This window comes from Megalobrama amblycephala, linkage group LG5, assembly GCF_018812025.1.
Source record: "Megalobrama amblycephala isolate DHTTF-2021 linkage group LG5, ASM1881202v1, whole genome shotgun sequence".
NCBI lineage: Eukaryota > Metazoa > Chordata > Actinopteri > Cypriniformes > Xenocyprididae > Megalobrama > Megalobrama amblycephala.
This window is the reverse complement of record NC_063048.1, coordinates 29,558,358-29,584,159: the sequence shown is the minus strand read 5'-3', so window position 1 is coordinate 29,584,159 and position 25,802 is coordinate 29,558,358. Positions and strand designations below refer to the sequence as shown.

General features: G+C 36.3%; 1 protein-coding gene and 1 long non-coding RNA gene across 3 annotated transcripts; both read right to left on the bottom strand.

Moving 5' to 3' along the window:
- Positions 1-9,815: 9,815 nt before the first annotated feature.
- LOC125269045 lies at positions 9,816-14,978 on the bottom strand. Its single transcript, XR_007185015.1, has 3 exons — positions 14,784-14,978; positions 13,352-13,474; positions 9,816-9,946 (listed from the first exon to the last, which is right to left on the bottom strand). It is a non-coding gene; the product is annotated as an uncharacterized LOC125269045 (long non-coding RNA).
- A 737-nt stretch (positions 14,979-15,715) lies between these two features.
- On the bottom strand, positions 15,716-25,192 carry LOC125269043 (calpain-1 catalytic subunit-like). 2 transcript variants are annotated; one of them, XM_048191761.1, is made up of 13 exons: positions 25,049-25,192; positions 24,513-24,771; positions 23,782-23,854; positions 23,512-23,630; positions 23,288-23,421; positions 22,828-23,002; positions 22,303-22,377; positions 20,801-20,886; positions 17,612-17,686; positions 17,368-17,528; positions 16,675-16,841; positions 16,569-16,580; positions 15,716-16,449 (listed from the first exon to the last, which is right to left on the bottom strand). In XM_048191761.1, exons 2-13 carry the CDS (start codon positions 24,747-24,749, stop codon positions 16,216-16,218), a joined length of 1,548 nt encoding a protein of 515 aa, XP_048047718.1. In that variant the 5' UTR covers positions 24,750-24,771; positions 25,049-25,192; the 3' UTR covers positions 15,716-16,215. The 2 variants fall into 2 exon arrangements, with proteins under 2 accessions (XP_048047718.1, XP_048047719.1); XM_048191762.1 differs by having other exon boundaries at positions 24,513-24,767; positions 25,049-25,187.
- Positions 25,193-25,802: the final 610 nt, after the last annotated feature.

Genomic DNA, 25,802 nt, shown 5'->3' with positions numbered 1-25,802 from the left:
TCACAATCTTATTCATTTCACAGAAATGGAAGTGTACCTCACATGAATATGTGCTGAGTTTACATTCTGTGTACTCTGACCCTAGTGAACTTTAGCTGCAGATAACACTGGATATGGAAAAGCGGATGGTGGGAGAGGTCAAAGGCCAACCTCTAGGATCAATATTAGCAATGATGACATTGGAAAACCACCTTTAGCACAGACTCCAGCTCACTTCTCTGGAATCTAATGAAAGTTTTATGGCACTTTCCAAACTATTGAAGGCTACCTCCCTAAAATCAAGCCTATGTACACAAACAAGCTGGAATGCTCTTTCATAATATTTAGCAGCCTATGGGGATGGCGACATTATGCAGCAACTTTTTTCTTTCTTCTTCTCACAATTTGTCCTGCTTATGTTGTGCAGCTGGACGATTGTTGGCTAGAGGAAGCATTCCTTTGGGAATATTTGGAATTCTGTAGCTGGATTTCCTGAGCGGAAAATAGTCAGAGGGAAAGTAGATGAATGGGAAGGTGGAATGTGAGAATTGTTGTTTCACCGTTCAGACATGATGGATGGATGAAGTAACCAATGTGGTTCCTCCCAGCTGACTCACTGATGGATCTGTTAGCCAGTGAGAGTTGAACACTTTATTATTTATTCCTTTAATAGAGAACTGTTCCCTCCCTAAAATAATTTGATTCACAATAAATCCCATAACCAATATTTAAAGCTGGGCTTTCATTGAAACAAACGCGCCATAGCATACTTGCATAATTTTCCCATCTCTCTGTCTACAGTCTTTACAAACATGAAATGTTTGTACATGTGAGTCAACCCGCTGAGCCAAAGTACGTTAATGTCATGTTGATTCGGTTGGCGTTTCTTTCTGTAACTCACTCTGGTCAAAGGGTGTAACCATGAGCACATGCAGACCCACCCATTTTACACTAGAACACACTAGAAAGACTCATTCAATGGCCTGTTTGATTTCCCCATTACTGTGGCAACAGTCTTACAAGACTCTTTCTGTAAAGTGTGAGTATGAGTGAGTCAGATGATTCCCTTTCATTCTGTTCAGAGGGTTGGTCAGGTCAAACCTGTCCTTGTGAGTCTACAGTTTAACAATGTCAGATCCGTCATCCGAACCGATACTTCATACATGCTTTAAATTTTGTAGAACTAGATTGTCTCGCAATTCTGACTATATAACTTTTAATGTGAGATTAAAAGTTGCAATTACCTTTTTTATTTTTATTTTTCAGTGGTGGAAACAAACTTCCATAAAATGCAGTAGGTTTAAAGGCCCGCTGAAGTGTCTTGGAACGTGCAGCATTATTCAATGTGTTGACGTAATTTCAACTGAAACAGGAAGACAGGGCAGGACATATCGAACAGCCCCGCCCCCTTTTTTAAAAATAGAAAATAGCGTTTTGTTTATACCACAGCTCGGCCAGAGCCGTTAAACTCAGTAAAACCTCAGCATTCTGTGCAGAATTCAAATGGGTCGGATACCTTTTGTGGTCTGAGCCGACTTGCGGTCCGCGGATATGATCCACTCTCTGCTCTCGTGTCTCTGGACCAGATCAGACTGTGCTCGCACTGCGGCGGTTCACGTGACACTAACGCGAAAACGAACTTCATTCCCGTCAATGGAAAGCATATTTACACTGTCTGAATCGTTCCCTATTCTCTATATAGTGCACTATGTGCCATTCACCATGTAGAAACTAGTAAATGTTTGAACAAATGACAGATTTCCGCCGCAGCTTCAGCATCTGTTTATAGTGTAGGAGGGGGCGGGACTTCAGATTCTAGAAAGCATTTGATTGGACCGAAGATCTGACGAGAAGCTGAAGTGCGATGTGATGTCATGAAAATCCATGATCCATTTTAGCGGAAGTGAGAGACTGTAAGATTTGAATGCTTATCTCCTAAATGCAAATTTTGTCATTGTTTTGGAACACACCAGCTTATTTATAACCTTAAAGGTCCCGTTTTTCGTGGTTTTTTGAAGCTTTGATTGTGTTTATAGTGTGCAATATAACATGTGTTCATGTTTCGCGTGTAAAAAAACACAGTATTTTTCACATAATTTACTTATCTGTATACCGCTGTTTCCACTGTCATAAAAACGGGCTGATGACTTCCTTGTTCTATGAAGTCCCTCCTTCAGAAATACGTAACGAGTTCTGATTGTGCCAGCGGTTCCTGTGTTGTGATTCGACAGCAGCTTAGCGCTCCTTGCCCTGAAAGGTCACGCCTCTTACCATAACGTGGAGATGCACGCGCTCAGTGTTATTGTAAACATGTTGTCTTTAATTTTACCCTATCAATTTGAGCCGGAATCAGACCCGGTGATTGGACTGCGGGATGAAAATAACAGCGTTTCGACGACATGGCGACAAACACACTCTACAAACGCAACTCATGTGTATTCCTGTGGGCAGAGGTTAGTCAAAAACTGTTTTAGTGACGTCATTAAAGAAGGAAGTAGAGGGATGTAGTCCAAACTGGCCGTTCGATGTAGGCGACTTCTGTTCAATAAAATATCTCGCTTGGCATTGAACTTTGAGCTTTAAAATTTTACAGATTTTATTTATACTCTAACAACAACATTACACACTATCTAAAGTTTGAAACATGAGATCACGAAGAACGGGACCTTTAAGGCTAACATATCAATCAATTGTTAACCCAAAAATGAAAATTCTGTCATTAATTACTCACCCTCATGTCGTTCCAGTCCCGTAAGACTTTCGTTCATCATCGGAACACAAATGAAGATTGTTCTGATGAAATCTGAGAGCTTTCTGTACCTCCAGACAGCTACGCAAGTGAAACTTTGACACTTCAAAAAGTTCATAAAGAGATTGTAAAACTAATACATACAAATTGAGTGCTTTAGTCGAAATTTTCTGAAGAGACTTGATCGCTTTATATGATGAACCGATTTACTTTAGGCTTTTATTCGAATAGAAATACTGATCCACGAACATAAACAGAAACTCAGCCGAACCTGGTTGATGTGAGAGAACAAACAAAACACATGAGATTGAACCTTATTGGTTCTTGCACGTCTCAAGCAAACATGCTTGAGCTTCCGTTTACCACAACTGATGTGTGAGTTGATGAATGTTTACATGAGAATATAAGCCTAAATTAAATCTGTTCATCATATAAAGCGATCGAGTCTCTTCAGAAAATTTGGACTAAACCGTTTAATTCATATGGTTTAGTTTTATGATCTCTTTATGAATATACAGGCTGCCTATGGAGGGACAGAAAGCTTTCCGATTTCATCAAAAATATCTTAATTTGTGTTTCAAAGATGAATCAAAGTCTTACGGGTGTGGAACGACATGAGGGTGAGTAATTGATGACAGAATTTCCATTTTTGGGTGAGCTAACCCTTTAAGCCAAGCCTGCCCTGAAATATTTTTTGTAGTACCTCATATTTTCTCATTTTTATTATGATCTCATTGTTTCATCTTGCTAAGCTTAGGTTCACGTTTGAAACTTTATTCTGAAGGTATACCACGTGAATCAGATTAGATACTGCCATTAAAATCCGTATACCGACGATGGCATCAATCTGTTTCAGCGTTTAGCTGTAAGTGTCTTGCCCTGCTCAAGTGCTCATAAACACTACATACCATTACTCCTCATGTGACACAGGAAGTGGTTTATAGTTAGCGCTCTTCCTGTTGTGGTTCATAAGACTGAATGGAGACATCTGTACTCACTGAAACCCCATAGCAGGCTGTAGTCGAACTGAGCTGTTACTGATTTAAAAGAGGAGTTAGTGCTAGATCTTTCACACCTAACAACTCATAATTACAGACCTTTAGAAAACTCGACCTATCCACACGCAAAGGAAAACACTGAGATCATTTAAGCCCCCGCGTTTCCTTTCATGTCAGAGTCTTTCATGCAAATTATAAACTGGAGGTATTAAATTGATGCAAAGGATGTGTAAATGTTGTTTGGGGGTTAAAAGTGGAATAATTCTTCAGAAAGAGTATCTTAAATTGTCAAAAAAAAAAAAAAAAAAAAAAAAAACGATTTGCCCATGTCTAATCTGCATTCTATAGTGGCACATTCCTATGTGGTAACCATGCAAACATAACCCAGTTTATAGACATTGATATATGCCAAAAGTCATCCACAAAGAGCTTAGATCAAACAGAAGCCACAGACAGGAAGGGAGAAGGGAGTTGACTCTTTGCACTGACGTTACAGATGCAGAGGGAAAGAGTTCTGACTGGTTGGCCTAGAATACAATATTTTTTATTGAAATTCTGTTTTGGCCAAGGCCTTGAGAAAAATCTGGCCCTCTGCTGCCAAGTATTCGTGAACTATGAATGGAGAAAACAGTGTCCAGTGGGGAATTATTTTATTATTTATTCTTTTGTGTGCTGCACACTGACAAAAATACCTTTGTGCTGTCTGTTATGCATTTTTTCACCATTAAATCTTGCATTTATTTTACAAATGTTCCCCATAGTTCTGTTGTATCTTACATTCAAGAGCTATATATATATGCATTTAAATAATCTCAAGTCAAATCACAATGTATTTAGACATTTAAGTCACATTTAATGTATGAATGGGGCCACCTGCAAACAAATTGTGATTTTCTTTGACTTTTGCAGTTATTTTTAACAGATCTCAAGATTATTTATAGTGGACATATAAAGTTAGTTCCCTTCAAATTTCAAAGAGGTGTCTAGGCAGCAGAGTAAACATATGTTCCACTAACATTCGACAACCAGAAGGTATCCAAATACGTTTTGTCTTATGTTTGAACGTTTTGTCTTTTTTTCTTTTTGATCTTATTTAAAGTGCCCCTATTATGCTTTTTCCGATATTACCTTTCATGTAGGGTGTTATATAGCTTTTTGTGAATGTAAAAGGTCTGCAAAGTTTTAAAGATCAAAGTTCAAAATAAATGGAGGAAAGAGCTGCGTCAGAAATCGAATACTTCCCTACTATATAGTATGTGAAAAACAGTGCGCCAAAAGAATAGTATGTCCGAATACATAGTATTCGTTAGTCCCCGGATGACCTACTACTTCCTACGAGATACTGAAGTGCACATTCAATGGACACTGTTCTATCCCATGAGGCCATGGAAGAGGATTTATGAATGAAAATAAAGTGACAGTAACAACATGGCGGATGTAGTTTATCCAAACCCATATTCATACTATAATTTATTAATGGTCACAAAGTAAATTCAAATTCATATGTAGTACCTACTCAATACGCAATTTCGAACGCAGCAATGGTCTCTCAAAAGAAATTACAGATTCTGAACTGCCTGAAACAAGTCATCAGTAATTCCAGTCTTACTTCCTGCTTGAACCTACGTATGTTTGTAAAACATTTGCATAATGCGCCTGGCATTATGATCTTCATTGGATTTCCGCAAACACATCCCTCAAACACTGTAGCTGTAGCTGAGACTTGGAAGAGATGGAAATTCAGATATGGGCTGCATCCCAATTCAGAGGCTGCATCCTTCGAAGGCCGCATTCGAAGGCAGATTGTGTCACCGTGGTGCAACAAAGGCTCCTTCAAATGCGGCCTTCATTTCCTGTGAAATGAAGGATACAATAGATGGATCCTTTGTGGCCTTGCCTACCCCAGGAGTCATTGTGCACAGATAATGACAAGATTTGTTTGAGAGAAATAGCCAAATTACACTTTTAAACGTAAGTATTGGGTTTCAACTAACTCAAATATCTAATGATACAAATGTGAAAAAAAATAATAAACTTTAAATTGGTTCAAATGTTGTAACATCTTACTAAGTTGCAATTATATACTCTATTATATGCAGAAATTGACCATGGTGAGCATATTTAGACAGTTTGTTAACCCTGTTTTGTTTTCAGACAGTTTAGTATAACTTTAAAACTTTAAAGTTACTGCCAGCAGCATTTAACAATGCTCACTCCTTTGTGGCCTTCGAAGGCGTGGCCTTTGAAGTCCGGGTGATTTGAAAGATGCAGCCTCTGAATTGGGACACAGCCATGGTAATATAGGCGTTTCGTTTCCAACGTGCTGTTAGTGGTCGACCAATCACAACAGACTGGGCCATCTGGCCAATCAGAGCAGAGTAGGCTCTCGGAAAGGAGGGGTTTAGAGTGACAGTATACTATATCAAACTGTTTATTAGACTCTATGAGAACAGAGATGAAGCTGCAATGTATATTTTTTGACCTGCATGGATGCATGTAAAGCTGTTGTGGGAGACCTCCAAAAGGAACCTTTAAAATAGCATTATAAGGGCACTTCCCACTGTTTTCACCTGCTGTAAGTGCCCAATTTTTAAGTCTTGGAGTGAAGTTCAAATATATCAACCTGTAAACTGTTCAAAATGAAAGCATTACATTAACAGCCCTAGTGTGCAGTAGTGTTTTATAGAACAATTGAACACAAAAATGACAGTTGGGGAATTACGGTTTTGAGGATCCTATCAACCACTTCCTTCAGACTGTGGGTTAAGTTTCATAGTTTGATTATAACTGCCTTGCCCACACACTCTCAGGCACACAGAGGATCATCAGGCTTTGACAGGCTCCAGCACACTTCCTAATGTTAATTCACACACACACACACACCAGCAGCAGTCTGTGCGTGACAGGAGCTTTAGATGTGTCTGTAGGCCACCCACTGACAGGCATATGTAATGCCACATTGCCGACGCCACCGCTTTGTGATGTTGGCTGCGTTATATAACTTTGTTAGGGCTGCCTTGATTCTAGTCATTGTGCTTGTCTAGTATACTGTAAGATATCTTATTTATTTCTTAGCAGGACTGCAATTAGGACTCTCCCTTCTTCTGAAGGTTGTGTCCTGAAGCAAGAGCAAAGAACACTGCATTAGAACATTATTTCTACAGTAAACAATAGATTCAGTGTTAGCAGACTTGCATGCAGAAAGCTTGGGGCTTTAATTCCCCTTAACGCTAACCTAAGGCCAATGTAATTGTTTTGGGCATAATGGCAATGTTGCCATGTATGCTTATTATAAGCGCCTTTTTTTAACCAGGTTGCTTATTTTTTCTGTGAGATCTGGCAACCCTGCATAACGGATAAGGCCCTGTTTGGGTGTGTCTACATTGGCTGTGGTTGACAGTTTATGTCAAGATCTTGATCAAAGCTGTTTCTCGTGTTGTTTTTGAGGTGTACTTCACCCATCAGTCAGATTACTAGTGCTGCATGCTAATCACTTTAACTTCATTACATGCTTTTACAAAAGTATTACATACATTATGTGATTAAGTTATTAATCACATATGTATAAATATTCTGGATTTAATACAAGTTAAGCTCAATCAATAGCATTTGTTGCATAATATTGATTACCACAAAAAGTAATTTTTTCAATAATAATAATTTTTAAAAAAAACTACAGCAATTATATACAAAGTAAAAAGGCAAATTTTAGAGTATTTAAAAGCAGATATATAATGATTAGTGCTGTCAAATCAAATAATCATGATTAATCACATCTAAGTGTGTATATATATATATATATATATATATATATATATATACACACACACACACACACACATATTTATAAACTTTTATGTTTGATGTGATTAATCATTATTAATTTGACATGAATAATAATGATTAATATTAATTTAATATAATAATAATATATAATTTATAAAATTTCTTAAATAATTTCTTCTGAAAAACTAAAGTATTATTTGAACTATAAAGCTGTACTAGTAATTGTTATGGTCAGTTCAGGACTTTAGGTGTTTATGCTGCCATGACAGCAAAGTTGTAAAATCATCTGTAAAATCATGTTAACCTGCATTACGTCATGTGGCTATATATTTGAAACTGTATTTTAACATTAACGGATTGGCCCCATTCACTTCAGTTGTACATGCTTTTTGCTGCTTTTTTTTTTTAAGAATATTTTGTGGTAAACAATATTATGCCACAAATACTGTCGATTGAGCTTAAACTGTATTGAACTCAGAATATTATTTAAAAAAAAAAAAAAAAAAAAAAAAAAGGTTATGGATGGTGCATGTAATGGGTTTCTAAGATTAGATGCATTCTTTCTGCCTAATAAAATTTTTTTTTTATTTGTATGTATTTACATTTTTTTTTACATTTATTTATTTTTACATTTTGTATGTGTGATTATGCACATTTTCACACCTGCCATCACCCAGTTGGCTGCAAAACAGAATAGAACCATACCACATGATGTCACTGTCCACCAATCAGAGGCCCAGATGGCCCATGATGTAAAACAGTATGTCACAGATCCTTTCCTGCTGTGTTGAGTAATCACATTACAAGTCAGTGTCAAAGCCAGCCATCCGGTTGGTTCGTATAATTAATAATTTAAGAAAAACAATCAATTACCATTTTAATAGGCTCTGTTTGTGTACATACTTTAATTAGTGATCTGTGTGCATTCTGCATGTAAAAGGATTTATTATTGTGCTTCTCTATCTATGAGGCACAGTTTTCACTGCCCTGTTAGGGTCATTGCCTTCAGCTAAGTGTGTTTCATTCATAGAGGCACAAATCCCAATTTTTGTAGCTAGAACTAACATAAATAGAACTCAAAATTAACAAAATTGGCTAGTTTTTAATGCATATGTATATTTTTGGCCAGTTTGGCCAAAAAAAAGACAAAACCGCACATATCTTGTTTGATCTGATATAAAGTATGAGTTAAGCACCTCCTTTCAATGTACGTTTGTCGAAAAAAACCACATAATTGGGCTACATTAAGAGTTTCAGTTCCTGTTTTGTACCCTATTTGTAGAAAGTGCCTTTGACGTCTGCCTTGGTTAAGCCAGAGAGAAAGAGGAAGCGTTTGTTTTCCATAGTAACTGTTGCAGGGGAAGTGAGACGACATTTGGGTAAAACTGTGAGCTGTTATTGTTAAAAAATGAGAACTAGTGTTGAGTCATAACCACTTACATGAAACCAGAAATTTTCACTCTGAATTTAACCTCATTTAATTTTCTAAAGCAATCTTCAGTTCTCTCTATTTCAAGTAGCCTAATTCAGAAAACATGCAGGCTCCACATTCTCGAGTTGCACGTGCGCTACTGTTGCCTATACAGCGCCATCTGTTGGTTGCCTTGAAGAAAAGCATAAGGAGTTTACTTCGTATAAATGGTTTTACTTGGAAAGAGGTGGATACTCATCATCCATAACGGTATTTATTTATTTATTTCTAAATAACTATTGTTATTCATTGTTTTATGAATTTGCAGTATTTTTTGGGTGCATGTGTTGCAGAATGTGATGAGATATCATGAGATATATAAGATATAATAACATGGTTTGACCAGCCTTAAATATGGTTTTCTGTAAATATGATTTTCCAGTGTCTGTAGATGCAACAGAAGCACTAAAACCTGAGAACGAGTTGCGGTGACAGCACAGATGGCTCCACTTGGGCTTTTAATGGGGTTTAACCCCAGCAAACTCTATGACCTGACAGTCCTCTGCAGGGTGCACAGAGTTATTAACAGCTGATGTCCAGCAGTGAGAGCCCGAGGGCTGACCGGTCACATTCTGAAGTAATTTAGAAGTGGATAAGTGGATATGGTGGTGAAATCAGATTTATTCATTTATTTATTTTTTATGATGCAATTTCTATAAAAACAACACATAACCAAAAGCGGCATTTTAAATAGCATTTTATGTATTCATATATGCAACTAAGGGAAGCCTCATTAAAACGCAATCTTTATTTTTTAGCTCAACTGTCACAAAATGGAACACACAGGATTGTGGGATATCAAAGGCAGCTAAAGATACATCCATGCTGCATTCAAAAATCAATCAGATGAAGGTATCTCAGGAAACAGGAAGCTAACTTTGGATTCGGACGTGCCTTGAAATGTGTCCTCCGAAGGCAGCATTTTCCAGTTTTCGGACGCAGCCCTTGTGATTCATTTTAAATCTAGATATGGAGAGTTAGATTTAATGTATAAACAGAATAATTCAAGTTGGTTTGTTTTATTGTTATATATTACACGCATTTTCGCCATGCATTTCATATTAAGTTTTAAAAAGTTTCATGTGTAAGAAATGTGTTTAACGCTTTATGTGTTTAATGCTTAACTTATAAATTTAAGAGCAGATCAGGAACACACACAAACATAAAGCATATTTTAAAAACGTCATAATAAATGTACATTTATTATATTATATTAAAAGATTAGTTCACTTTCAAATTAAAATTTCCTGATAATTTACTCACCCCCACGTCATCCAAGATGTCCATGTCCTTCTCTCTTCAGTCAGAAAGAAATGAAGGTTTTTGATGAAAACGTTCCAGGATTTTTCTCCATATAATGGACTTCAATGGAGCCCAAACGGTTGAAGTTCAAAATTACAGTTTCAGTGCAGCTTCAAAGCGTTCTACGCGATCCCAGACGAGGAATAAGGGTCTTATCAGATACTTTAGACACAATTAGACACTGTTAGGTGTATTACTGCCCTCCACAGGTTAAAGTTTGAACTAATTGTTATATACTTGCACTAGCATACTGTATATGACAATTTATTTCAAACTTTGACCTGAGGAGGGCAGTAATGCACTTAGCAGTGTCTACACTGCCGGAATTCTAATAGAGAAGAAGAGAGCTAGTTCAAGATGAGCATTTATGGTTATTTTTTTTTTTAGAAAATGAGTGATGGTTTCTCTAGATAAGACCCTTATTCCTCGTCTGGGATTGTGTAGAACGCTTTGAAGCTGCACTGAAACTGTAATTTTGACCTTCAACCGTTTGGAGAAGAAAGACATGAACATCTTAGATGACATGGGGGTGAGTAAATTATCAGAAAATTTTAAATTGAAAGTGAACTAATCATTTAATAGCAATAATAAGATATTCCTGTTGTCGCTGCCTAGCTTTGTCATGGTAACAGCTAATAAGGAAGTTAAGAATGTCGTGGGTGTGTGCGAAAAATCGCATGATATACAATCCTTTACGCACGTGAAAAATGTGAAGGTGACCCCGGTGGCCAATTTCTTTTGAATTTCTCACAGGCCACTAGGGCAGTGAGTCAAACAGGCCCAATGAGTTAGAGGCCTGCGTTACCTCGTCTGATAGCTGCTCAAACTTCATTGGCTGCGTTTTTCGGGATGCGTCAATGTCCTCAAAGGTAGTCTTGGCAATCAGACTTAGGGTTGTGCAGTTATAAGTTTTTGCCATGTTATAGTGCCATCAAGTGGCCAGTCAGCACACAGTTTTTCATGTAACCACAGAATGAGCTCAAGCATATGTGTGCCAAGTTTGGTGAAAATATCTCATTCCGTTCACTTCGAAAGTTTCAGCGGCCCATACTTTTCACCACTGTAGCGCCCCCGTCAGGCCGATCGTGGCAAGCCTTGGTGACGTAGTAGACGGTGTGAGTACTACCAGCCCTCAAAGTTTCAAGTATCTACGCCTTACAGTTTGGTCTGCCTGATCACTTTTAGGGGAATTACAATAGAGTTTCAGCGCTACATGCTTGAACCCCTAAATATAACAGATAATAAAGTTATTGCAGTTGGGTCATTCTACAGAAACGTCCACTTTTCTGTCCCTAGACTTTACAGAAATATTACACTTGAAAAACACTTTAGGATTACAATTTTTTTATATTTTAATATGAAACAATATGTTATTTGAACAATGAAACCTTGTTGAGCCATCAATGTGGCAATATTTGTTTTTTAATTAATTATAAAAATTCCAAGCGCCACAGAAGTGCTCGTCCCCACAGTCATGTACAGAGGGAAAGTGCTTTATTTTGAGCTCACAAACAGGTTTTTCTACCATTTCAAATACAATAATGTATACATAACTATCAAATATATAATGTAAATGACATAAAAAAAACAAATGCTAAATAAATATTATAAAATATATAATGAATGTAGTGGTCCCCTGGTGTTGTGTCACTGGTGTTACCTTTAACAAAAATCTCTTATTTTGAAAGAAAAAATCACACTGATGACATCACTTGACTTCCTTCTACCTGTTTCCTGAAGATCAATGAAGAAAGGCCAATGGAAAGTCCACTATCTCTTTTCAGTTATCAGATATTTTAATTATAAAATCATATTTTCATATGAAGCTTTTAGTTGAAGTCACTGGTGTGACCTACTTTATTGCTAGGGAATTTTAAAAAACTAGAATACAAATGGATTAAATTACTTGATTTAGTGAATATATCATGATTGACAACATGTGGGTTGACACCTTGCAGCAGCCATTTTGTAAAATGCATTTTTTATGAAAAATGTCACTGGTGTTACTGTCACTGGTGTTACCTTTTTATGAAAATATCACTGGTGGTACCGTCACTGGTGTTACCCGTTTATAGATAAACTTTATTTAAAGCTATTCATTTAGTTATTTTGCATAAAAAAAGCACTAAGATTACATGATTCTAACTTTTCTATCTCATTGTTAATCCTCCTTTGGTCAGATATGGCTAAATTAAGGGGATTTGGCTAAATTCAGTGCAGCGACTTTACAGACAGTTTTAAAATGTTGTTTATAATCTTTTACTGACTGCTTTCACTAAGTGTCAATGACAGTCTTTTATTGTACACCAAATGTAAAAATTTAGTCCAAACTACTTAATTATAGTTGAAAAATTAAGGATCTTTGGTCTTATGTATATGTCACTGGTGATTCATTGTGTCACTGGTGTTACTGTTTTTTGTCTGTCACATTAAATAAAATGTCATATGTGACATGATAATAATTTTATATTCATTGAATTCTGCTACACTCAAGAATTAAGATGTAAAGGATTGTATCATTACTTGTTTATTATTGTTTTTCAAATATTTTTTATTGTTATAGCAAATACATGGTTGCGCAATTGAATTAACATCATTCAATCACACTTTTAACAAACCTGATTAAAATAAATAACACACAATCTCCTTATTTTTTGAATTATCATTATTATTCTGTAACTCTGACTGCATGTGCTGAAAAAAAATGAGAAATAATATTTCATAAAAATGTTTAAAAATGCCAGAGAAGTAAGGTAACACCAGTGACAAAAAGAGGGGACATGCAGTATTTAAATAAATGTACAAAAAAAATAAAAAATCATTAAGCTGTCATTTATGTGTATTCATAAAGTCCAAGTGTAAAATAATAATGTGGTCTAAGTTTAAATGTTAAAAAAAGAAATACATTTTAAGACATTTTGTCATACCAAAAGTGGACGTTTCTGTAGAATGACCCAGTTGCATATGACTGTTTCTTTGAAATGGACCTCTGAACTGCAGAGGCCGCCTCTGTGTGGGTGTGTGTGTGTCACAACAAAAGCTGCACCACTGTTGAATCTATCCTACCCGTTTCTTCATGAGGTTGCTCTGAATGTCCTCTTTCAGATTCTGTTTCCTGTGCTTGTGTTGGCTGAGGAGGTCAGGAGGTCACTGAGATTATGACCTGAGGTCATCTGAGGGTCAAACTTTCTAAAGTGACATGAAGAAAAAGGGGTAATCAAGACAAGTTTAGTTTTCTGGAAAAATGTAAGTGATTGTGAAACTAATAAAGTTAGAAGACAGGCAAACATTAGTTACATTAAATATGGAAGTAAATTGACTTAAAATGACTAGTTTTAATGACTAAAGACATTAAAACAAAGAAAACAAGTACATGCTGAACACGTGCAATGGCTTATTGTGCTTTGTGTGTTGTGTCAACATACACACGTTGTCATTGTAGTAAGAGGCCCATGCATGCAAACGGGAGGCTTTGGGTCTGTAAAACATTATCCCAGTGTTTATATACCCTCCATATGGCCTCCTGTCCACCAATGAACACAGGTTTACACCATCATTATATATATATATATATATATATATATATATATATATATATATATATGGAGCAGCTAAATTTCAAACTGCATGGGAATCACCTGTTGTCTGCTGGCAAAAAGAGAATGTGACAGAGGGGTTGTTACAAAATAAGAATCAACACTGGCGTGGCTTTTCGGAGATGATAAGAACTGAAGGATTTGAAATGTTGTAAAAGCGACAAGGAGATGGCTTTTTTTTATTACTCAACTGGTAAGGTATTTTATTGAACAGATAAATTGCCATATGCAGCTCTCTATCAGAGTTTATTGTAAAGCACTATCTATTGTGAAGGATCATATCATTATGGATATTGTAGCACTGCACTGTTAGTTAGTTTTAAGGAAGTACCGTGTCTAATAATGGGTGTAACTACAGTAACATCTTCAGCTAGTCAGCTTGAGATCCTTTCCATCTAAACTGGTTGTATCTCTTAAGCCTAGTAGTGAATGTTTACGAGCAGTAGGATAATCTCTCCTGTTTTTTATTTATGAGAAAGAACCATATTCATCCACACAGTCGCAGAGCCAAAACAGTGTTCTTCCACAAAATGCATGCAGTTCTATTTTTAACCGCTAGAGGGAAAAAGGTAACAGTGTAATATTAAAAATTTAATTTAATAATAATTTTTAAGTAGTTTCTTTCAATTCTATTGGTCCTTCTAAGACCTCATTTACACCTGGTATTCAAGTAAAAAAAAGAAAGAAAAAAAAAGGCCCAAGTCGTTTTGTGATCGTAAATATGGCAATTTCACGTCCACCAAAATTAACCTATAATGTTCACATAATGAAATACTTGAAACTAATATGTGACTTGAAAACAAATGAATTAATTAAATACTTTTGAAAGCCGTTACTACGTGCTTTTTGCCATTATAATGCTGGCATCTACCAGCAGGGGCTACGAGGAAGACGATAACAACCTGTCAATCTCTGACGGCCGGCAAAACTTGGATTTAGCGATGATTTAGGTACAAAACCAGAGTCGCTTCCTCGAATCCGGCCTGGTCAACCGTCGAAGCCAAAGGAGACGCATTTAAGACTCATGTTACAGGTGTAAACAGAGATACGTCTCGGCTGACCACTTGTAAGATTACAAGAGACGGATCTCAGTGCAAGCTCTGTGCGGCGATGCTCTCACATGTTGTAATGTCATGTTTTAGTAAATTACTGCCCTCTACTGTAAGGAAAGCGTAACTGCAGTGTTAGTTCACTACAGGGACTCTTCACTTACAGGTGCATCTCAATAAATTAGAATATCATGAAAAAGTTTTTTTTTCTTTCTTTAATTTAATTCAAAACTTTTTTGTTTTCAGTTTGATGATTACAGCTTGCTGCTCATCAAAATAAAAATAAAAAAATCTGTATCTCAAATTATTAGAATATTTAATTTCTCAGGGTATAAATACTGGGTTTAGGTCAGTAATCCATACATACAGTATACAGTAAATGAACATACTTTCCAAAAGGCCAACAATCCACTAAAAATTATGAAGTATTCTAATTTATTGAGATGGTGAATTGGTGGGGTTTTGTTAAATGTGAGCCAAAATCATCACAATTAAAGACTTAAAGTACTTCATTCTGTGTGCATTGATTTTATTTTAATACACAAGTTCCAAATTTGAGTTGAATTACTGAAAAGAACTTTTCCACAACATTCTAATTTATAGAGATGCACCTGTATTTCTCCAGAAACTAGAGCAAAACACTAATATCCAATAAATAGTTTTATGGATTTGGAGCAATTTAGCTGGAAAAACACGATGCAGCCGCACAAGCAGCCAACCAGTCTTATAATATAGCAAATATTAAAATTTTAATCAGACATTTGAAATTATACATGGAAAAATAATTGTTTGAAAAAAGTGTTTATTTTTTTTAGTAGTGTACATTTCCAGAATGTGTTTTCAGAGTTAACCGTAACCCTGTAAAAGTAACATTACACACACACACATATATATATATATATATATAAAAAAACATTTTTTTTTTTTTTTTTTTTTTTTTTTTTTAACAATTTTGAGTAGATACTCACTGAAATGGCATTAACAAGGTTTCTTTATTTTACTGACTGACCTGACCCAAACACAAAGTTAATGACAGAACATCAAAAACCTAACAATTAAACAACAATAAATGTGACTAAGAACACATTAATTTCAGAGCTCACAAATGCAGATTTTTCATAAAATAAACAAAATAAATATAGTACAAGAGAAACATTAATGCTTGTAAAACCACCACCAAAGCCCCATGGGAATGTATATAGCACTGGATATATGAAACCGTCAGTATTTCAGTAGTGTTTTTTCATTTAACTGGAATCTCACTGATAGGTCATTGATAATGACCTCATACATATGTCATCTCAGGTTTCTTGTTTCTCTTGTGGGATTCACTCTTTGAGTAGATGCACAACCTGAATTTTGCACACTCGTTAGGATTGAAAGTGGATGGCACAATGAGATACTCTCCTGGTTCCAGCTTGAAGAATCTCATCACATGTCTTGTACTGATGAAGTTCCCACTATCTTCCACAGGACGTTTGCGGTAGAAGAACTTGGGTGGGAGCTTCTCATCTTTCATCTAAAGGAGAATGAAATATAAACTTGCATTCAAGCAACCAGTTTATTTTGTCAATGTCATCTAATTTATGTATTTTCAAAGCAAAAACACTTTTGAGCTTGAATTATATCTTTACTTGCCTCTGGTGGTATCTGTTAAAGAAGAAAATAGAATAGCACACCATTAATAAGTGGAAAATTACTGTATTCTGTGACATTTTCTCTGAGTTATTTTGTTAATACTGACCGCAAAAACACTGAAGCCAATGGCGTAGTTAGAAACTTCACTTCTGTGTCTTTTTTCATGATTCTGCATGAGGGACACCAGTACGTTTTCAGGGCACTGGCCACTAGTACACGCCTTATCAAGCTCTTCAATCCTCACCCGAAACTGAGGGTTTGTCCAGAAAGAGTCTACAAGACATCCATTGAATCAGACCTTTGTGGTACATGCAGTATAGGCAGATATATGCACACACACTTGTATATGTGGTTTACGAGAACTATCCAAAGGCTTAATCGTTTTTATACTGTACAAACTGTATATTCTATCCCCTTACACTAACCCTATCCCTAACCACCATCAATAAAAAAAGAAAAAAAAAGAAAAACATAATTCAGTATTATTTTAAGGCAATTGGTGTACAAGGATACAGGAAGTTGTAATAACCATGTTATTATACACATTTGTGTCCTCATAAACCATATATACAAGAACACACACACACACACACACCATATGGCCAATGTTAAGACACCAAAAAAACACAACAATGTATTTACTTGTTGAACATTAAATTTAATCATCATAATCATTTAATCATTTCATGTTACATGCTGTATTTAATATTTCCATTAATAAAACATTCATGCCAGTATGCAATTGTATGGAAAAGATCACTTACCATTTTCTCTCATTCTATATATATATATGAGCTACCTTTATTATTGAGGCAGCCGCCAGCTGTAGTCCCAGCAACCCAGCTGTCATTGTAGCATGTGGAAGTCCAGCTGCATTCAGAGGAATTGTCCAGAAAATCAGGACTGAGGCAGCAAATATCAGTGTCTTCGAAGTTTTTGGAGAAGTCCTCCATTGACATCCTGCAGTAAAATATGAGCTACTGAAAACTTTTGATTCATTAATGCAGCAAGAAATCATATCTGAAACTACAGTTAATGCCCACCAGAACTCCCCGTCATTGGCCAAAGAACGACACTTGGATCGCTGCTCCTCACTCACTTTGTTCCACATCGATGACCTAGTTATGCAAAGGCATTTATTAAATATTACATGGGGTTATGTTAACCGAGAAACTAACAGCAGTAAATAAAGAGGAAAAAATAAATATATTGTACCTTTTGAACTGAATGTATGCTTCTGTTGTTATTTTTAAAGGATTAGTTCACTTTCAAAGGAAGCTTTGTTTGCCCTCAAGCCATCCTAGGTGTATTTGACTTTCTTCTTTCTGATGAACACAATTGGAGATATATTAATAAATATCCTGACGCATCCAAGCTTTATAATGGCAGTGATTAACATATCCATCATTAACATACTCCACACAGCTCCGGGGGGTAATAAAGGCCTTCTGAAGCAAAGCGATGCATTTGTGTAAAATATGTATATGCATATTTAACAAGTTATGAAGTAAAATATCTAGCTTCCGCCAGACCGCCTTCCGTATTCAAGTTACGAAGAAAGTGTAAAACTCTCACAGTTCAAAAAGCTTACGTTGCGTCCTACACCTTCCCTATTCAACTTGCGGAAAAAGATTAACTGACGCAATGCCAGTTCCGTTTTTTCAATAATTTGAGTACGGAAGGCAGTCTGGTGGAAGCTAGATATTTTACTTCATAAAATGGAAGGATTCATAATATGGATAATTTGTTTTACAAAAGCACTTCGCTTTAGAAGGCCTTTATTAACCCCCCGGAGCTGTGTGGAGTATGTTTATGATGGATGGATGTGGATGAATGCACTCTCTTCAGCTCATACTCGTTGATCCCACTCAATGCCATTATAAAGCTCGGATGCGTCAGGATATTTATTAATGTTAATTTATTTCTCTGATTGTGTTCATCAGAAAGAAGAAAGTCGAATACACCTAGAATGGCTTGAGGGTGAGTGAACTAATGAAAGCAAACTAATCCTTTAAGAATTTCTCTACAAGGGTATAGCTGAATTTTTAATAGCACAGAATTAAATAGGTTGCCAAACTAGCAATTGTATCTCGGGGATTGGTGGATTGAGAGGTATCTTAGATGTGTGTGTCAATTTTAGGATTGTTCAAGCATCTTTTTATATACAGGTGCTGGTCATATAATTAGAATATCATCAAAAAGTTGATTTATTTCATTAATTCCATTCCAAAAGTGAAACTTGTATATTATATTCATTCATTACACACAGACTGATATATTTCAAATGTTTATTTCTTTTAATTTTGATGATTATAACTGACAACTAAGGAAAATCCCAAATTCAGTATCTCAGAAAATTAGAATATTACTTAAGACCAATACAAAGAAAGGATTTTTAGAAATCTTGGCCAACTGAAAAGTATGAACATGAAAAGTATGAACATGTACAGCACTCAATACTTAGTTGGGGCTCCTTTTGCCTGAATTACTGCAGCAATGCGGCGTGGCATGGAGTCGATCAGTCTGTGGCACTGCTCAGGTGTTATGAGAGCCCAGGTTGCTTTGATAGTGGCCTTCAGCTCTTCTGCATTGTTGGGTCTGGCATATCTCATCTTCCTCTTCACAATACCCCATAGATTTTCTATGGGGTTAAGGTCAGGTGAGTTTGCTGGCCAATTAAGAACAGGGATACCATGGTCCTTAAACCAGGTACTGGTAGCTTTGGCACTGTGTGCAGGTGCCAAGTCCTGTTGGAAAATGAAAGCTGCATCTCCATAAAGTTGGTCAGCAGCAGGAAGCGTGAAGTGCTCTAAAACTTCCTGGTATATGGCTGCGTTGACCTTGGACCCTTAGAAAACACAGTGGACCAACACCAGCAGATGACATGGCACCCCAAACCATCACTGACTGTGGAAACTATACACTGGACGTCAAGCAACGTGGATTGTGTGCCTCTCCTCTCTTCCTCCAGACTCCGGGACCCTGATTTCCATAGGAAATGCAAAATATACTTTCATCAGAGAACATAACTTTGGACCACTCAGCAGCAGTCCAGTCCTTTTTGTCTTTAGCCCAGGCGAGACGCTTCTGACGCTGTCTGTTGTTCAAGAGTGGCTTGACACAAGGAATGCGACAGCTGAATTGAAATGTCTTGCATACGTCTGTGCGTAGTGGTTCTTGAAGCACTGACTCCAGCTGCAGTCCACTCTTTGTGAATCTCCCCCACATTTTTGAATGGTTTTGTTTCACAATCCTCTCCAGTGTGCGGTTATCCCTATTGCTTGTACACTTTTTTCTACCACATCTTTCCCTTCGCCTCTCTATTAATGTGCTTGGACACAGAGCTCTGTGAACAGTCAGCCTCTTTTGCAATGACCTTTTGTGTCTTGCCCTCCTTGTGCAAGGTGTCAATGGTCGTCTTTAGGACAACTGTCAAGTCAGCAGTCTTCCCCATGATTGTGTAGCCTACAGAACTAGACTGAGAGACCATTTAAAGGCCTTTGCAGGTGTTTTGAGTTAATTAGCTGATTAGAGTGTGGCACCAGGTGTCTTCAATATTGAACCTTTTCACAATATTCTAATTTTCTGAGATACTGAATTTGGGATTTTCCTTAGTTGTCAGTTATAATCATCAAAATTAAAAGAAATAAACATTTAAAATATATCAGTCTCTGTGTAATAAATGAATATAATATACAAGTTTCACTTTTTGAATGGAATTAGTGAAATAAATCAACCTTTCGATGATATTCTAATTATATGACCTGCACCCGTATTATCACATTTGAACAGGCTGGAATGTTTTAAAGTGACCACAACACAAAACATCATAATTCTTCAACTCTTTTAAACTAATTGATGTTTGTGCTTTTGTGCTTTGTTCCCTACCAAAAGAAAAATGACGTCATTTCCCAGAAGATGATGTCACTAAAGACCGGGCTTTTGTTTTTAAAGGGATAGTCTATTACAAAAGACTGACTAAAGGCAACCCATCAACAAAAGGCAACAAAAACTCATTCATTGAAAATATCATTCAGTGAATTTCATTCAGAGTGATTCCAGTGATATGAATGACAGTGACAGTTGATGTAGCTCATGCAAATGAAAAACCAACACCACATGACAACATCCAGGGAATTAATCTTTTTTAGTGCGAACACTCCTTAACAAGAATGTAATCAGTGTTGATCAGTGTGGTGATTAGTGAGCCTGATGTTTCATATGACTCTTACTTGTCACTCCATGCACCGTTCCACTCGCCTGTTCCCCAAGGGTTCAACACTCTCACCAGCCTTACTGGTTTTCCTTGGCATGTTACCTGTCAAATACAACATGACTTTTAATTCAAAAGTCTTTAAAACCTTAGTGTGGGCTGCTTACTTCTTCAGTGGTATATCACCACCACAGTGTAAATACAGAATATGCCATTGTATTTCACCAGAGACATAACCTATTCACTTAAGGACTGAAGTGTCTAAACATAATGCTTTAAGTTACATAAAGCACAAACATTATTTCAAGAAACTTTTCTTGCAAAATCCCAGGCTTAACGTAAGAGATATGCAGGAATGTATGCAAAGGACATACCAAAGGGTGGAGCGCATATGGGGCTGAATGCTGAAGGCATTTAGTAAATAAATACTGGCGTACACAATTACATCAATGGTTAACATAAAAACAAAGCAAGTATGTTGTAGTTCAGGGGTGCCCAATCCTGTTTCTGGAGATCTACCACATATCTGCAGAATTTAGATCTAACCCTGATCCAACACACCCGTCTGTAATTGCTCCCAAGCTGGTTCCATTGAGTTTGATCAGGCTTGGAGTTGAACTTTGCAGAAAGGTAGATCTCATGAACAGTATTGGGTGCCCCAGTTGTAGTTAAACACTTGTATTTTTATATTAGAAGTATGTCAGATTGGATGCATTATCATTATTATAGAATAATTGGTATTGGTATAACTATGAAAATCTGCCTCATGCTTATTGAAAATATTCCCAGGTGGTTACATGTCAAGACAGGTCCCAGAACAGAACCTTGAGGACACAACTTGGGAATGCAACACAAAGTTAAAGTACAGGAGGTTTTAAAACAAAATGGGCTGGAAATGATCCAATGGAAATAGTGATGTTCCTATGGTGAACAATTTCAGAAAGTTGCTAGACAGCTAGATGTTGACATGTCTTAAAGTGTCGTTGGTCTCTTTGTTTTTGTTTTGTTTTTTGACACCTGGAATTATCAAAGCATCCCTTTACTTGCAGTTACGTCTTGGAACGGAATGCACTGTTCTCGCCTTCCACTTAATGACATTTCACATTTATTTGTACAGTGCTTTTCACAATACATATTGTTTTAAAGCCCAACCTCCACAATGTGGTCTCTAAAGTAATCACAAAGGCCCAGTTTCACAGACAACGCTTAGATTAAGCCAGGATTAGGCTTTAGTTCAGTTAGGACATTTAAGTAGCCTAGCTTTTGAACATTAGCCTTAGAAAAAACATTACTGATGTGCATCTTAAGACAAAACAGTGACAATGACAAATTTCAGTTAAGACAGCTCAAACATGAATTTTAGTCTGGGGCTTAAGCCTTTTCTGTGAAAGCGGCCAAAAAGTCTTCTAAGAGACTGAACTGTTAAGCCACATATTGTGCTAATGGGCATATTATTGAAATTATTGATCATTTCTGCCACAAGTGATCGGTGATCTGACATTTGATTCTGTGCAGACTTACCTTGAAAACCCCCGTCACTGTGTATGCATGACCTTGAACAATGCCATTGGGTAATACTGTGTTGGCAGATGTTTTCTGAAATGTTATGAAAAACAGACATACTGTATCAATAATGCTGCCAGGTGAAATCTGTATCAGGAAATAGGAAAGGATTGTTTCATGTGTAATTAATGCTTCTCAAACCTGTTCTGGAGTACCACCAGCCCTGTACATTTTGTATGTCTCCCTATATCTGACACACCCATTTCAGGTCTTGCACTCTCTACTAATGAACTCATGAGTTGAATCAAGTGTGATAGAATGTCAAAGATACATAAAAAATGTGCAGGACTGGTGGTACTCCAGGACAGGATTGAAAACCACTGCTCTACTTTATTCCCTACATCTTACTTAAAATGTTCACTATAGTCATTTGTATTTAACTGAACATTGAACTCTTTAATGCAAAACAGTGCTTTAGATGGACATGGTGATAATATCTGTTATGGTAATGAAAGGACAAGCCTGAGGTCTGTCACTGCTTACCCCCTGAAAGGTGCCACAGGCCATCAGAGCCTTTGCTTTGGCTGCACGGTCCATCAGGCTCCACAAGTCAATAGAAGCTTTTGCTGGTTCGAAACACACGTGAATACCACCAGTGAAGTCCAACAGAGCCTCAGATACAAGACCAGCATGCATGTCAGCGTAGGAGCTGCACACCCTGTAAAAGTCATTCTACATTTCAAGTATATACAGTGGACCAACAAGCCTTTAATGATTGATTCTGTGGGGTTACTCAAATTGTTGATGATTAAAATAGTTATCATTGTGACAATGTAAAATGTCAAACACTACCATCTGTTAAGGCAACATCAAAATCAGGGTACATACAAAACATAAAAAGGGTAATAATCTCCTGAAATTATGGTTAAATCATATTTTTATGTTCAATAAACAAACATGCTTTTATACTATAAAAGAATAATTATTTTAAGAATAAACTTACTTGGCATAAGCTTTCTCCAGCAAGGCAGGCCAAAACTCATTAGATGTTTTTGAATGAACAAAAATGAGCTTGCCATCGATTGTTGGCAGTTTGTCATCAATGACAACATCAATCCATTTCCCAAATCTCCAGAACTAAATGAATTAGGCAGGCGGCTTAAGGACTGATCATTTAATTTTACCAAAATGTATCCAAATTATTCTGAAAAAGACCAAAGAACTCACTCTAAAGTGAAATATCCCAGCATAATCTTCACCAAATGACTGGCCAACTGGCATGACCTGGTCCATGACATCCTTCTGAAAGGTTAAAGCTCCAACTGAAGCAAGAAACCAGCAGTTTCCTACAGTGAAAGAACAAATATTAGCAAAATGGATCTTTCATTGTGTTAACAAAAGGCATTCTGCTGGATATCGAGTGATGAAGTTTACTGCAGTATCATTCAAAAGCCAATGCCTACTGGAATATGTAAACAAACACAGAAATAAACATACCCAAATAAGATCCTTGGGAATAGTCAAACCTGGAAACCCCCTTTACAATGAGTTGAGGGTCTGCCACTATTTTCTAAAGAGATAAAAATTAATTAAATTAATACATCATACAATTAAATTTTTATGAAACTAATCTATATGGTGGTTTAGTCCAATTTTTCTGAAGAGATTGTCTGAAGAGATGAACAGATAGAATTTAGGCTTTTATTCACATATAAACATTGATCAGCAAATAATTTTTTTATATGTGAATAAAAGCCTAAATTTAATCTGTTCATATAAATCGATCAAGTCTCTTTAGAAAATTTGGACTAAACCACTAAAATCTGGATTAGTTTTACAATCTCTTTATGAACTTTTTGAAGAGTCAAAACGTCAGTTGTGTAGCTGTCTATGGAGGGACAGAAAGCTCTCGAATTTCATTAATAAGATCTTCATTTGTGCTCTGAAGATCAACGAAAGTCTTATGGGTTTGGAACAACATGAGGGTGAGTAATTAATGACAGAACTTTCATTTTTTGGTGAACTAACCCTTTAAGATATCTCACCACAATTGTAAATCAAAAATGTTAGCAAATGTGACAGATGAACTTGTTCTTGCAAGCCCTAAGAGACATTTTGCAACAATTGATGATGACAGGTTATTTTCAGCATTCTTTTAGATATGTTCACAAAACTCTTCTTGAATGTTACTAAAGTCTGAAAATGGAAAGTCAATAAAGGTAACTTACCGATGGCCTTAACCACTTGATTTGTTCCATATCCAGTCCTAGTTTCTTCTTTGGGTCAATGGAGCTGCTGTCTGAAGGGAACTTATCGTCAACATATCTCTTTTTATTTTTAATGCTGGTCCTCTGCAACTCCTGGTAGTCCTGATCCAAGAATTTCAAAGGGACATCAAGAGTGCCCATTTTGTCTTTTGTCGCCGGTTCATTCTTGGGTATTTTGTTCACACGAGGTGGAGGCATTTTTTCAGTTGTAAAAGTCTGACTTTTAGGAAAAAAATATAAAGAAAAACAGATAAAAGTGTCACATTTGGCGTCAGTTACCAGTGAGATGACACAGCACTATGCTATACTATGTTGTGTTTTCAAAGACCTAAGAGATAAGAGACTCTAGGCTTGTTAGACCTGTTTGGGAATGAAATCTTCTCCCTTTAGAAGACATATCTTGAGCTATTCAGAGACTTACAATATAATCAGTGGATAAAATCTATTTGTTTTTTAGATATAAATGGTATACTTTACCTTCAAGGATAACAACTCACCTAAATGAACAGTCTTCTTTTGACCTATTCTCTTTGTTCTGCCCTAGGCTCTGGAATTCCGTGCTCAGACCAAATGATGTTTTCAGGAAGGGTGCAGTGCATTGTGTGTAGGTTTTGTTTTGCACAATACGTCACTGCACAGGGGCACTATTGCGAAAGAGACTTCCAAATTACTCCCACCTGTGCAGTTGCGTAACAGTTCAGAAAAAAATGAATATGTAAATGAGGGCTGAAAGCAGTGTGAACTTCATTTTTCATTTTTTTTTAAATATTGCTAAGACAATTAATGTTTATATAATAAGAAATAATTTTTTAAAAACTGCATCTGACTTATCCTTAATACAGTTAAAAATATATATAAGATCATGAAAATACAGAAACTTTACTGCTATACTGATCTCTTCAAAATTCTCATTCATGTTCTCTCTTACAAAAAATGTTTATTCAAGTGTGCTATTAGTATATTTATTCTTTTAAACTAAAAAATAAGAAAGTATACTTTCAGTCAACTTTTTATTTACTTGTACTCAGTCTTTTGATTGAGATATAAAAATACAAATAATGATTCTAAGTATACTTGGTTGTGTTTACCCTTTTGATTGAGTGGCCTTAAAAAACTCTCATAGTGTTACATACTGTCTTATAAACTAATTAATTAAGAAAACAGATATGTTCCTAATTCTGAGTACTATGTTAATTTATGTGTGTTGTCCACTGTAAATGTACATAATAATTTACTTCATAATAATCTACT